General features: G+C 38.7%; 1 protein-coding gene and 1 pseudogene across 17 annotated transcripts in view; both read right to left on the reverse strand.

Moving 5' to 3' along the window:
- Nucleotides 1-360: 360 nt before the first annotated feature.
- LOC103276797 lies at nt 361-620 on the reverse strand (annotated as a pseudogene).
- Nucleotides 621-5,311: 4,691 nt separating this feature from the next.
- Nucleotides 5,312-15,126, reverse strand: part of MFF (mitochondrial fission factor) — a 34,398-nt gene continuing 24,583 nt past the window's right edge. For 6 of the 17 annotated variants that reach the window (XM_008074243.1, XM_008074239.1, XM_008074238.2 and 3 more), the window contains 4 exons: nt 13,611-13,643; nt 12,020-12,079; nt 8,268-8,352; nt 5,312-5,507 (listed from right to left, as the gene is read on the reverse strand). In XM_008074243.1, coding sequence (XP_008072434.1) covers nt 5,376-5,507; nt 8,268-8,352; nt 12,020-12,079; nt 13,611-13,643 — 310 coding nt within the window. In that variant the 3' untranslated portion in view covers nt 5,312-5,375. The remainder of the gene's footprint in view (nt 5,508-8,267; nt 8,353-12,019; nt 12,080-13,610; nt 13,644-15,126) is intronic. The other 11 variants (XM_021707084.1, XM_008074245.1, XM_008074242.2 and 8 more) reach the window with 2 other exon arrangements.

Here is a 15,126-nt window from a genome sequence, read left to right on the forward strand (position 1 = left end):
CGCTCAGGCTGGAGTGCAGTGGCAGCCTGGACTTGCTGGGCTCAGGTGATCCTCCCACCTCAGCCTTTCAAGTAGCTGGAACTACAGGCATGCACTGTCACACCCAGCTTATTTTTTGATTTATTGTAGATACGAGGTCTCATTAAGTTGCCCAGGCTGGTCTTGAACCCCTCAGCCTAGGCAATCCTCTCTCCTCAGCCTCCTAAAGTGCTGTGGAGGAAACACATTTTTTTGTTGTTGCATATATGTAATTGAGTTTATTGTAGAGAAAGGTAACAGAAAATGGGGCTGTAGAAAGAAAAGGAATGGAGACACCAGTTTGGATGAGGGTTTCCAGATTGGGTGTCCTATCCACGGGCCTCAGCAGCCCTGCCATGGATCCGTTTGATTTTTTCACATCAAGAAGTTGATCTTGCAAGCCATTTCCATCTTGTAGGTCCACTGGCAGGTTTTGTAGCTTTCCCTCTGTCGCCGGCGGTACAGCTTCTCATAGTACCACCTACCCTTAATGTCCTCAATGAGGCCATCCAGGGTCAGGATTCTGTTTGGAATCCTGCACCTTTCACATTCCCTTCCTGGACCATCACAGTCCTGGCAATGAACTTCAGATGTTTTGCCATGACCTTGAATTTACATCTCTACTCTGCAGTTCTGTGCCTCAGGGCCCTGCCATCCTGAGCCGAATATTTTTTGTTGTTGTTGAAAGTCTTTCATAATTGAGTTTATTGGTTGTGTTGATGATCAGTCCACAGACATTTCAATTTGTACACAGTTAACATGCATTATAGGATATAAAAAGTAACCCCCATCTATGGAATGTTAAGTTGACACCTAAAACAGTCTCCCATAATTCAATATCCCACACTATTTTCTGGTTGTACCAAAAAACAAAAACAAAAACAAAAACAAAACCCACCACCAAATGATTTCACCTCTTAAAAAAAAGCATTTACACTTAAAAGATAGGATAAGGTGGGATTACTTCCTTCTTAAAAATGTTTCTAAAGCTACTAAATAATTTGCATTTACAAAATAGTTGATAAAAATATTCTTCTGGATTGTACAAGAAGGGAGACAGGGACCACTGATGACATGGGATATGATATTCAGACTTGGCTTCTTTCTCTCCTGCTTCACCAGAGGCTGGATTCTCCTTGGTTTTAGTTTCTCCGTTTTCTGCATGTAACTCTTCTTTCGCCTCTTGGTTAGCCACTTCAGCCTGCTTTCCCCTCACTCACCTTTTCTCTTTTGCTTGCACATTTTTGTCTGAAGATTTATCCTTTCTCGCCATCTTTTTTGGCTTCCTTCTACTTTTGCAGGAGTAGGTTTAGCCTACAACCACGCTGATCTCTTCGGTTCTTTCTTTGCGGCCCCCTCGGTGGAGATGATCTTTCTCTTAGCGTCTTGGCGGCGGGCAGGGCATGAGCCCAGTGCCTGCGGGACCGCAGTGCGCCCAGAGCCTTTGCGAAGCTGGGCTGCCGCTCCTCCTGCGGCTGGAGCTGAGATTCCGAGGAAATAGTTTTAAAAGTCATCGGGCGGGCCAGGCACAGTGGCTCATGCCTGTAATCTGAGCACTTTGGAAGGCCGAGGTGGAAGGACTGCCTGAGCCCAGGAGTTGGAGATCAGCCTGGGCAACATAGCAAGACCTTATTTCTATTTAAAAAATCAAAAAATTAGCTGGGAGTGTTGGTACATGCCTGTGGTTCCAGCTACACCGGAGGCTAGGGCTTGTCCGAGCCCAGGAGTTCGTCAAGGCTGCAGTGAGCCATGACTGCACTCCAACCTGAAAATAGACTAAGACCCTGACTTATAAAAAAAAAAAAAAAAAAAGCCACCGAGCAGAATATCCCCTCATCCTTAGAGGACCCATTTCCTAATTTCCTAGTTCCCTCAACTGCTTTGGATGCCTCTTCTCCCTTAAAAAATACAATGTTTTAATCAATGATTGCTTATCTGTAGCATATAAATTCAGAGCCAGGAATGATGGTGAAACCAAACAACTAGACCGCCACATGGATGCCTGAGATAGTGACACCTTTGCTTTCTGATGTTTCAATGCATACAAACTTTGTTTCACGCACAAAATTATTTTAAAAGTTGTATAAAATTAACTTCAGGCTATATGTATAAGGTGTATATGAAATATAAATGAAATTTCATGATTAGAGTTGAGTGCTATCCTCAAGATATCTCATTATGCATATGTAAACATTTCAAAATCTGAAAAAAATTTAGAAATTTGAGACACTTCTGGTTTAAAGCACTCTGAATAAGGGATACCCAACTTGTATAGTTAAGCTGGAAAACAGATGACCTCCATGCAGGAAAAGGACAGTTCTCTTGAAAATATACTACTTTCAGGAAGTTATCCCTTAAAGTGAAAACAACATGCAAATGCTTCAGCCACTATTCCTAGAAGTGTGTGTGAAGAACTTTATAGAGTTCTGGAAGTGGTGTAACAATATTTATTTGCTATACTTAGTTGTATGATACTACTTTGGCCTCTGACTCTATCCATTTCTCCCTCTCTTTCCTGCACCAGGAATATTTTTCTTCTTTGCTTGTTGAAATCCTACATACATGTCAAGGCTCAGTTCAAATATCTTTCAAAGAAGTATTTCCTAATTATACTAATCAGGAGTGAATTTGTTCCTCTTAATTCCAAAACACTCTTTTTTACAGTAATTAACAACTTTTAGGGAAGTGAGATCAGCATAAGAGAGAGCCTGACTTTGTAAGATTCAAGCTTTTCTTTTAGATGTGTGCCAAGGGTAAAGGCAGGGTTCTTTTTTTTTTGAGTTGGAGTCTCACTCTGTCACCCAGACTGGAGTGCAATGGCCGCTCCCAGCCACCGCAGCCTCGACCTGCTGGGCTCCAGCGATGCTTCCACCTCAGCCTTCCAAGTAGCCAGAATTACAGGCATGTGCTACCACGCCCGGCTGATTTTTTGATTTATTGTAGAGATGAGGTCTCGCTGCCCAGGCGGGTCTCAAACCCACGGGCTCAGGCAATCCACTCACCTCAGCCTCCCAAAGGCGCGGGATTACAGGCTGAGCCACCGAGCCCGGCTTTTGTTTTTTTTGAGTTGGAGTCTCACTCTGTTGCTCAGACTGGAGTGCAGTGGCTGCTTCCGGTCACTGCAGCCTCGACCTGTTGGGCTCCAGCGATCCTTCCGCCTCAGCCTTCTAAGTTGCTGGAACTACAGGCACACACTACCACGCCCAGTTAATTTTTTTGATTTATTGTAGAGATGAGGTCTCACCAAGTTGCCCAGGCTGGTCTTGAATCCCTGGGCTCAGGCAATCCGCTCACCTCGGCCACCCAAAGGCACGGTGGTGCCTGGCCAAAGGGTGCTAATTTTATCCATCACTTTTATCATATTCATGGTTTCATTTGGGAGGATCACTCACAAATATTACCCTATGATATATATGTGCATTATTACCAAAAGTCAGAAAAATTACATGGGTAAAAAAACAAAAACAAAATAGTCATCAAACTCATGATAAACAATATAGGAAAGACTTTTCCTCTTAATATTTTTTTGGAGGAATGAGGGAAAAGCAAGAACAGAAAAATTCAATCTTCCTATATCAACTGCCTTTCTTAAAACTCACTACCTTAGAAGAAAGACACTGAAGATATATAGAATATTGTACCTAACTGAATTCTACCTGTTTCTAGACAAAAAAGGGGAAAATAAAAGTTCTGAGAACTAAAGGTGCCCAAAACTTGGCTTCATTGGTTAGTCTCTTGAGATTTAGTATGCTTAGCAAATAAATACAACAGAAAAAGCATACACAACTCAAGTTATTTTAATCTGAACCACTTTATTTATTTATTTATTTATTTTTTGAGTTGGAGTCTTACTCTGTCGCCCAGACTGGAGTGCAATGGCCGCTCCCGGCCACCGCAGCCTCGACCCACCGGGCTCCAGCGATTCTTCCGCCTCAGCCTTTCAAGTAGCCGGAATTACAGGCATGCGCTACCACGCCTGGCTGATTTTTTGATTTACTGCAGAGATGAAGTCTCGCTGCCCAGGCGGGTCTCGAGTCCGCGGGCTCAGGCAATCCACTCACCTCAGCCTCCCAAAGCGCGGGATTACAGGCTGAGCCACCGAGCCCGGCTATCTGACCCACTTTATAAAACCACCTACGATGCAACCACTCCCAGGATGACGATCTAAAAGGAGGAATAGGAGTTTCCTGCTACCTACCAAGTCATTCACTGCATCACTCGCTCCTGAGATGGAAGACTCATATAAGGCAATAGGATACACAATTTAGCTCATCGCACAGCATGATGTAATAAAATCTTTTGATACACAAATATTGCTTTGGCTGACAGTTTATTAAATACACTACATTTGTACCGTATACTGTAGTTTTTTAAATCATTCACACATAGACTTAGTAAAAACGTACTTTATAGAAAACCATCTGCAAAACTAAAATGAAAATAAGAAAGCACATATTACACACATATTAGATAAACTGGTGAAATATTAAAAATTATTTAAATTTAATCTGTACAGGTGCTTAATGAAGGCGATCATGAAATATTAGGTGGTTTGATTTTCTTAAATCTGGCACCAGACCAAGACTTCAAAAGGGTTAATGTTGAAATGTGAATGCAAAAATATCTATTAACAAAACTGTTTGATCTAATAGTGTTTGAGAAACAGGACAAAGTATTGTTTTTCTTTTACGGATACTTTTCGAAGTCCATTCTCTTTTATTTTATTTTTTGAGTTGGAGTCTCACTGTTGCCCAGACTGGAGTGCAGTGGCCGCTCCTGGCCACCGCAGCCTTGACCTGCTGGGCTCCGGCGATCCTTCCGCCTCAGCCTTCCAAGGAGTTTGAACTACAGGCGCGCGCTACCTTGCCCGGCTGATTTTTTGATTTATTGTAGAGATGAGGTCTCACTGCCCAGGCGGGTCTCGAACCCATGGGCTCAGGCAATCCACTCACCTCAGCCTCCCAAAGGCATGGGATTACAGGCTGAGCCACCGAGCCCAGCTGTCCATTCTCTACATACCTTCTCTCCTATTCAGAATTTTCCTGTATAGAATGCTGAGGAAAAAAATCAATTCCTTTAAAAAAGAAAAACGAACAAACTAGAGCCTATTTACAAAACATGCACAGGGAGAATTTTAAGCAAGTATTACCACAGAACTGGTTAAAAGTGAATACAGCTGAATGACAGAATACACCTTTACTTCTACAAATATAGCCCCCCCCCACTTTTTGGAAGAAATACATATTCAAGGTATGAACTATAAAACGGCATACAACGCAGAGACAGAAACAAAGAAGTTTGCAAATCTTTTATATTTCCAGATGTTGGTACAATATTTTTGAGAGCTGATACTACCTCTAGCGGCGAAACCAGAGCCAGCTATTAAGCAGCCAGAATGCAACAGTAATTGAATACATGACCATTTCTCTTTTAGCACGTTCTTTGTTCTCCTCTTCCAGAAGTTGTAGACGTCTATTTAGTTTGATTATCTAAGTGAAAAACAAACAAAAAAATACAATGTAGGAGGTTTAATGCATAGAGCAATCAGATCTCATTATGTTGTATAATAATGTGTTAAAAGAATTATTACAAAAATAGCTTCATTTGGAGCAAAATAAACAAGCACAACTACATATAAAAAATGTTATTCATGACAGTCTAAGTCATTTAAATAGCCTTCTCCTTCCCTTTCTTCAAATTTCTGAATTAGAAAGGGTGTGTTTCCTTCCTTCCTTGATTAAATTGTGAGGTGAGGAAATAGTTTAACATATTACTATTCTGGTAGAAGCGACTTAAGCACACATTTCAGTAGGCTTACCAGAGCAGAAAGAAATGGGATTCCTGCTCTTTTCTATGCCTCTTCCATGAGCTTTTTGTCACTCAGCCTCTGTTGTTGATCTTTAACCTGGTGTAACTGTCTTCTCTGCCCATTTCTCTGAGTTACTGAGAGGGTCCCATAAAATAACCTACTGTAGTGAGTCTTGTGATAGGTCACCTAAATGTTTCAAGTTTGAAAGGCTAATTCTTTAGCTGCTGAAAATGTTGCTAATTGACAATACTATCCTTGGCTGCTGGATCTCAACGTGAATAGCCCTGGGCTGAACAACTGCCTGCTTAAGCTCATGCTGTCTTATGATCCTTACTTAAAGATACTTTATTTTATCTGATTTCTCTCATTATCTATTTGTCACAGACCAGGAACCCCCAAAAAACCAGCATTATTTTTTGGAGCATGGGTCCCTTGTAGTACAGGCTTCCTCCGCTAGGCAAGTGTTCTATCAATAGGAACCCACCAGTATCAGTGTATCAGCTAGTGTTGTTGTGAGGGACAGCGTCCGGCTTCAGTGAATTTTTTTGATGGGGAGATTCTTTCAACATGTTTGCCTATTTCATGATGGGTGATTACCTATCCACAATGCACTGAGTGTTCAGCAATTTTTGACCAAAAATGGTATGACCTCCACGCCCCACCCTCCCATTTACCTGATGTGGCCTGGAACGCCTTTTTTTCCTTTCTCCAGATGAAAAATGCCCTCAAAGGAAAACGTTTTGCCAATATGGAAGAAGTGGTACCCCCCCAAAATGGCAGAAGCACCAAAAGGCATCAAAATTGACAATTCAAAAACTGTTCTGAGCAGTGGAAAAAGTGTCTCAATAGGTGGATTGCATCAAATGGAAAGTTCTTTTTTCTCCCTCTTTTTTTTCAGTCAGAGTCTCACTCTGTTGCCCAGGCTGGAGGGCAGTGTCATGCTCATGGCCACGCCATTGTTGACCTCCTGGGCTCTGGCGATCCTTCTGTCTCAACCAAGTAGCTGGAACAACAGGTGCATGCTACCACACCCAGCTAATTTTTATTTATTTATTTATTGTAGCGATGAGGTCTCACCAAGTTGCCTGGGCTGGTCTCAAACCCATGGGCTTAGGCAATTCACTCGCCTCGGCCTCCCAAAGTGCTGGGATTACAGGCTAAGGCACTGAGCCCGGCCCGAGAGTACTTTGAAGGTGGCTGATGTTTAAACATGTAAGAATAAATACACAATTTTTAATATATAAATTCTGGGTTTTTTTTGGTTGTCCCTTGTATACTTTCCCCACATGTGTGTATGTGTGATTTTCAGGGCTGTGGAAGTAAATATTAATATGCATATGTAATAGCAGTTCCAAGATAGGCCTTATTTATTTATTTATTTATTTATTTATTTATTTATTTATTTATTTATAAGTTGGAGTCTCATTCTGTGGCCCAGGCTGGAGTGCAGTGGCATGCTCAAGACCACCCCAGCATCGACCTGCTGGGCTCTGGTGATCCTTCTGCCTCAGCCTTCCAAGTAGCTGGAACTACAGGCAAGTACTACCACACCTGGCTAATTTTTGATTTTTTAAAATTTTTTTGAGTTGGAGTCTTACTCTGTCGCCCAGACTAGAGTGCAGTGGCTGCTCCCGGCCACTGCAGCCTCAACCTGCTGGGCTCCGGCGATCCTTCCACCTCAGCCTTCCAAGTAGCTGGAACTACAGGCGCGCACTACCACGCCTGGCTAATTCTTTTGATTTATTGTAGAGGTGAGGTCTTGCCAAGTTGCCAAGGCGGGTCTCGAAGCCGCAGACTCAGGCAATCCACTCACCTCAGCCTCCCAAAGGTGCAGGATTACAAGCTGAGCCACCGAGCCCGGTTTAATTTTTGATTTTTGATAGTGGGGACGAGGTCTTGCCAAGATGCCCGGGCTGGTCTCTAACCCATGGGCTCAGGCAATCCACTTTTCTCGGCCTCCCAAAGTACTGGGATTATAGGCTGAGCCACTGAGCCCGGCCCAAGATACGACTTATTACAGAATAAAAGAAATATGTATACAGAGACACTATGCAAACTGAAAGCAGTGGTTTCCAAAATGGAGCTATCAAACACAGCAACAAAGGTCCCCAAAGTAATCATTCGACATTTCAAGAGTCAAACAAGCAACTTATGGATGTACAGGTTTGCTAAAACGTCAAGATTCTTTGTTCTCAGCCAGAATTACATCAATTCATTTTGGTTATACTGTTTTATGTTGATCATAACACGTAATTGTTGTTTTAATATATCTTTAACCAAAATGAGAAAAATCAATTATGGCTTACTAAATAGTTTGACAGATAAAATATTTCAATTCATAGGATCCATAGCAGAGAAAATGATAAAATGTTGGCAACTATCACTTTAAAAGCTCAAATGAATATATTTAGGATTATATCTTATTCAATACATTAAATACCTGTCGTCTTAATGAAGCCGCATCTACAACAGTCATGTCATCTGATGTTCCTTCAATTGTTGCCTCTATATTTGAAATGCCATACCTAGTAGACAAGAAATAAAAATATAAGAGAATATTAAAATAGAACTAAGAGAACTGGCAAGTCATGTAATGTTTTGTGTGATGCTCAAAGAAGTATTCAGAAGACCAGCATCTAACAATATACATTACTAAAATATTTTGCCACTTGAATTGGTACTAATAAGGGAAAGAAAAAAGCTTAAGATGACAACTATCTACAATACTGCAAAAGTATATCAAAACTTGGAGAATGAGACCAGGCATGGTGGCTCATGCCTGTAATCCCAGCACTTTGGGAGACAAGGGAATCACTTGAGCCCAAGAGTGCAAGACCAGCTTGGGTAAAACAGTGAGACCCTGTCTCGACAAAAACCTAAAAACTTAGCTGAGCATAGTGGTGCATGGCTGTTATCCCAGCAACTCAGAATGGAGGCTGGGAAAATCACTTGAGCCTAGGAATTTGAGGTTACAGTGAGCTATGATCATGCTACTACATACCACCCTTGGCGACAGAACAAGACCCTGTCTAAAAAAATAAAGAAAACAAAAACCAAAACATGGAGAATGAGAGAAAACCCTGACTAAATATACAAAAAGATAATTCTTAAGCTAATGGGACTAGCAATGCTACAAAAGACCGCTGGCTAAAAAGGTCTGAGAACTGACACTTCAGAATATAACAAAATATAATTTTTATACAAACTTATATCCATATGTAGTTCCATAGGCAAAAACTCACTGGCAGGGAACATAAAGTAGACTAGCTTTAACTAGAAATAAAAAGACTGATCATTGTTTATTTCGCCTTCTCTTCTCATTGCCCCTTGTCTTGCCATTTCTATTCTTTACTTATTTCATTACTTACTCTCTACCGTGGTATCCCACAGGAGTAATTACAAAATCTCCTGAATAAATATTGCCACTACATTTAGATCCAGAATTGGCTCAATAACAAACATGTGGCTGTGAGTAAAATAATAATACTAAAAAACCACTAAGACAGCCGGGCTCGGTGGCTCAGCCTGTAATCCTGTGCCTTCAGGAGGCTGAGGTGGTGGACTGCCTGAGCCCGCGGGTTCAAGACCCGCCTGGGCAGCGAGACCTCATCTCTACAATAAATCAAAAAATCAGCCGGGTGTGGTAGTGGGTGCCTGTAATTCCGGCTACTTGGAAGGCTGAGGCGGAAGGATCGCCGGAGCCCAGCAGGTCGAGGCTGTGGTGGCCGGGAGTGTCTGGGTGACAGAGTGAGACTCCAACTCAAAAAAAAAAAAAAACCACTAAGACAAAATCCAGAGAAAATACATGAAAAGGTACTTTTTTCCCCCAATGCAGTTACTTCTAAAGGGGTACTAATTTTTAAATGCATAAAACTAAACTTCTGAAAAAAACAAATATAAATGCCATTACTCTTCTCTGCCTGGATTTCCACATTTCAAAATTTATTTTAATTAACAGCAGTATTTACATATAATTTATGTACCCACAATTCACCTCACACGTGTATCTATTTTATATCCTTTATGGCTATTTCAAAAATGGCATAGTAACTTTTCTGAATGAGTAGCATAAAAATAACTTGAGTTAAAAGTTATCCACAGTTGGCACATGGATCACCTATTCTAATATCCTCAGCAAGTAGCTATTACAAAAAGCACATTACCACATAAAGGAACATGAAGTAGAATGATATTTTTTATCCAGATATGTTAAAGACAAGTTTCTATTTAAAAATATTTTTGTTTTAAATATTATTAAAAGTAATCCAAAAACACTTTAATAAAAATATGCAAAACAGAAATTAAGCAATAGATGGTGTGTATTGACTTTAGAGCATCTATAACAATCTCTAAATGTTCTTTTTATGGCTAAATTAGCTTGCTTTCTCATTAACTATCCCTTAATTCATAAGAAAACAGCAAATATCCTAGAATATTGAGGGTAACTGCATTAGTTAGAAAAACAAACTTTTAGTCGGGCTCGGTGGCTCAGTCTGTAATCCCACGCCTTTGGGAGGCTGAGGTGAGTGGATTGCCTGAGCCCGCGGGTTGGAGACCTGCCTGGGCAGCGAGACCTCATCTCTACAATAAATCAAAAAATCAGCCAGGCGTGGTAGCGCATGCCTGTAATTCTGGCTACTTGGAAGGCTGAGGCAAAAGGATCGCCGGAGCCCAGCGGGTCGAGGCTGTGGTGGCCGGGAGTGGCCACCGCACTCCAATCTGGGTGACAGAGTGAGACTCCAACTCAAAAAAAAAAGAAAAATAAACTTTTAAGTTAGTAGATGCTGCAACCATGAGTTTACGAACAAACAATTGGTGGAAAAAATAAGGGTTGAGGACTCCCCTTTTCTGCACTTCATCCTCAAAATAAAACACTTCTATTTCTCTGAAGTAATATAAGAAATGAATGGAAAAAATAAAATCAAACAATAGAAGCAATTGCTTCAAAAGTAAAGGGACCTGGACTGAACATAGAGAATGCAGTATAAATGAAAGGAACTACTCACAATTTAAATCTTGAATTAACTAAGATTTTAGATATCTGAAAACAAACTTCATTTGCAAAGAAATTTAAGAATATGGTAAAATATTTTACCTACATAATTCAATTTAAAACAAAAATATACTACTTTACAATGTTTTAAACTAAAACTTGTGTTTATCAGAAGTAAAAATTCTGTTAGAAATGCTAAGTCAGATCAATAGCTGAAAATACTTTCATAGAAAGATGGAAGGATCAAACACTTAAAAACAAGTCAGAAGAGTGGTAAGGGATCACTACAGGCATAGTTTTCAATTTCTCCAACATGAATTTAGTTATTAATGAGAAACTGATGTTTCCCTTTTTTTCTTGCTTCAATAAATGGGCCAGCTTCTTCTAATCATAGAAATAATGCTGCCAGTTTTAAATCTAGTGCTACAGATATATATTCTGCTTAAAGTACACACAACTGGCTCTGAAAAAATTACAGTAACAAGCATCTGTGAATACCAACCAGCTTTTGCTTTTGTCTTTCCAGAAGATGGGAAAATTAAATGGGGCTTTTAGCACTCGAGAGAACACTAAGTATTTATTTATACATATTGCCATTCTGTCTGTCCTTGTGCATAATAGAAAGAAATAATTGCTCAGTCTATGCATGTTTGAAAGTGTGAAAGTGCAAAGAGAGAAAGGTTTAAATCAACAGATGATAAAAACACTTAAGACCTAATTTCCTTTCTAAATGTTCAACTTCGTAAACTGTTGGGTTGTCAATGTTAACTTCCCTCAGTTTAAGGTGATGCTTTATAGGCAGGTCTATCCCCACACTGAAAGTGACATTATAGACAATTAACAACTAAAAAGGAAATGCTGGACAGAACCAAGTCAACAATTAAAATGATGCTCATAAAATGAGTTAAGATTATTTTTTCTGTGTTTTAGCATGTCTCCTATAGGCTATTAAATTGCATTAAATAGCTCAGATGTTCACATCATACCACATCATAAGTATGCAACATGTTTCCTCATTTTCTGTTGGTCACATGCCATGACTGATTGGACTTATTGCTCCTGGAAGCAGGATGTACTCAAGGACAGTTGTAGAAGTTCAAGCTGTAACTTAAAGGCATGGCTACTACATGCATTATGTCTTGCAAAACACAAATTCTGTCAACCATTTACTCTGGTAATTACAAAGTCTCAAAATTTACCTGACGTTGTCATGATGAGGATTAGAAGTGGCGGCAGCAGACCCACCACGCAACACAGGTCTAAGGCAGGTTTTTGCGGGAGAAGGCACAAGACAGAATCAGGAAACAGAGAAGTAATAAAATAAAAGCAAAAACAAGACAAATAAATGTCAAATAGGATTATATTGTATGTTTCCAATACAATATAATATCTCTCAAATACTCCAAAAATCTGTGTCTCGTATGTCCTCCATTTTATGATTTTCATAAATTCAACATCTTACCATTGATTAAAGAAACAAAGGTAATCTATATTTGTGTAACAAAACAGCACCAACATATAAAACAATTTTTTTTGGTGCTTACACTTTAATTTATGAAATTTAAGACAGAGGACAACTCTATTAAGAAAGAGTAATTCTTCTCTTCTAATTGGAAAAAAAAAATCACCAGCATCTTTGAAAGTATGTCAAGAATAACTGGCTAGTTGCACCTGCATGATCAGGGCTGCTCATCTGATATCAGCAGCTCTCCCTGAACAACTAAAAATTTTCAAGAAAATTTTCATTTCCCACAATTCCTTTCCTATCTCATTCATTCTGATTAGTGCCTGATGTCTCAATGTCGCTGTGTCTCTTTCAAACTCAGCTCCCAAAGCAAAAATACAAGCCTCAGTTCTGAAGCTGAGAAGATCAGGAATATGCTATATAGTACATTAAAAAGAATACAATAAAAAATGTGAGTCTGATCTTGAGACAACCAGGAGTGTCATACAGGGCTGCTGGAAATGAAAAATAAGGTGCACAGGAAAACTTTGTGGGGATTTTCACTCAGTTTCAGTACATACTTTGGTTCTAGAAGACAATTAGTTCTCTACCTAAATAAGTAGTTCCCTTTCCAATAAATTTTATCTTTTAACATCAGAAGACAAAAGCTCTACATGTTCACTGGTCAATTCCCCACAAAATAATCAGCAATATTTTCTACCTAGAGAAAGGGGATTGTGGTACTGGATCTATGTAAGAATTTTAAGAATTATTAAGTCCTATCTTGAGGGTCTCATTCTCTAAGACATAGATCTGGTTTATCTGAATTTAAGTATCAAGGCAATACTTTAGTAATTTAATACCAAATGCACTAATTTTTTCTGTAAGCTGGCAAAGCTGCAGAATTTTGACGACAAATCACTAATTTCTGACAACTCAAATTATCAAGAAAATTATAATGTTTAGCTTCTACATGTCCTAAAAGTTCTTAAAGAAATTTCTAGGGTCTAGTAGATAAGGGATTCACAGACCTTTTGCGGAGACATATGTGACTTTCATTTTGCTGGTTAAAGAACAGTGAGAAATCACATATGCTTGTGACAGGTTTTAAACTCATCCCCTGCTACTAACATATTTACTCTGTGGTATTAGGAAAACTGTTACTTAATTACAGCTTTAAGTTACACTAACATGAAGATGGTTAAAGTTTTAGGAAGCCACCACTGTGTGCTTCCTAAAACTTAAAAAAACCCGTATATTATGTTCAAATAGATCTGCTGTATTCAACATATTCTACCACAGAGATTTCCCTTTGATAATGCAGAGCCAGAAAATAATACAGTTACCTTTCACAACGTATTTCATTTTGTCTTCTCACACTGGCAATTGACACATATAATATAAAAGTAAATTAGACAGGTATTTGGCAAAGTTAGAAACTTCATTCAAGTACCACTTTCTACTGTAAGTATGATTTAATACATAAAATCTTTTCAACAGTGTGTTTTGTAGAGTGAGAAAAGAGAAGGAAATTTAAGGCTACCAAATTCCAGCATTAACCTGTACACTGACATTTTTGAGTAAATATGCTCTGACTTAATAGTCTATGTGGTTCTTTGCTATAAAAATGTATACTGCTACAGTAAATAAACAGTTTGATTAGGGGATCAGGAATTATACTTTTCTTTAAAGAAAAATTACAAATAACAAACATTATATCAACTACTGCATTTCTGGGTCTTCCAAATTGTATATTAATAGGGATACTTGCCAAAAATATAATTTATTCACACATTGGTTTCTCATTCTATTCACTCAAAGCTAGTTCAACAGGCTAAGGAAAAACTATAAAAATAATCAAGCCCCTCTTAAAAATAAAACTTAACCATGTCTCATCTACCAATATTTACACAATGTTCTTACACAGGTACTAAGTTTCTTTAAATGTTACCATTTTATGATGGAGAATGAGATGCATAGCTTTAACAGATGTAGAGATGGGCATTTCCTAATCAGTAAAAAACCAAACTCTAATAGCATTTTACATCCTGGTGCACTGAGTAAAGGAAACATCTGGTGCTTATCCCAGGTGGTTTGGTAAATTTAACATACCAGTTTTCCAAATGTATAGCACTGACCTGTGTAAATAAACTTTTCTAATATGTACCTACAATTTAACTTGGTTTTCATGTTGAGTTTGGTTAAGATTATCTACATAAGACAAGAAAAAAATATATAGCATGAAACCTTTGAAGTGTAAATGAAAAATAGCTCTTATGTCAAGCAACTGTGACTCTGTAATTTACTTCACAATGATAAATCAAGCAGAAAGCTTTTTCCTGTCTTTCTACCAAATACTTCTAGCTTATATTAACTATACCTAATGTGATAGCATAAGACCAAAGATAAGATATTGCATTAGCTTAACAGTCAAAAATAATAAAATAAAAAGGAAAAACTGATGTGCAGAGCAAGGAACATAAAGCATTTAACATTTTATGAGCAGTATTATTTTATAATCATGCAAGTAGAACATTATCCAAATTTCACATTCCTATTTCTCATATCTGAAAAAGTCAAGCCAGACACTTCTCATTTAGAAATAAAAATTGATTTGGCACTTAAAATTCTGATCAAATTTTGTTCAACATTTAGATACGAAGAGATCTGAATAAAACTTAAGAGATCACCTTTCAATAAAGGAAGCATCAATAAGACTGATGAGAATCTAACCCTCCAAGTTCCAAGGTAAAAACTATTGGTGTGGATCTAAAAGCAAAGCATTATTACTATAACTCCTTCATGAATTTAAAAAAATCGTATTTAAGGGAGGAACAAAAGATGATTCACAGAAAAGGAATC

Source organism: Carlito syrichta, unplaced genomic scaffold, assembly GCF_000164805.1.
Source record: "Carlito syrichta isolate Samal-C Ts95f unplaced genomic scaffold, Tarsius_syrichta-2.0.1 Scaffold316380, whole genome shotgun sequence".
Taxonomy (NCBI): domain Eukaryota; kingdom Metazoa; phylum Chordata; class Mammalia; order Primates; family Tarsiidae; genus Carlito; species Carlito syrichta.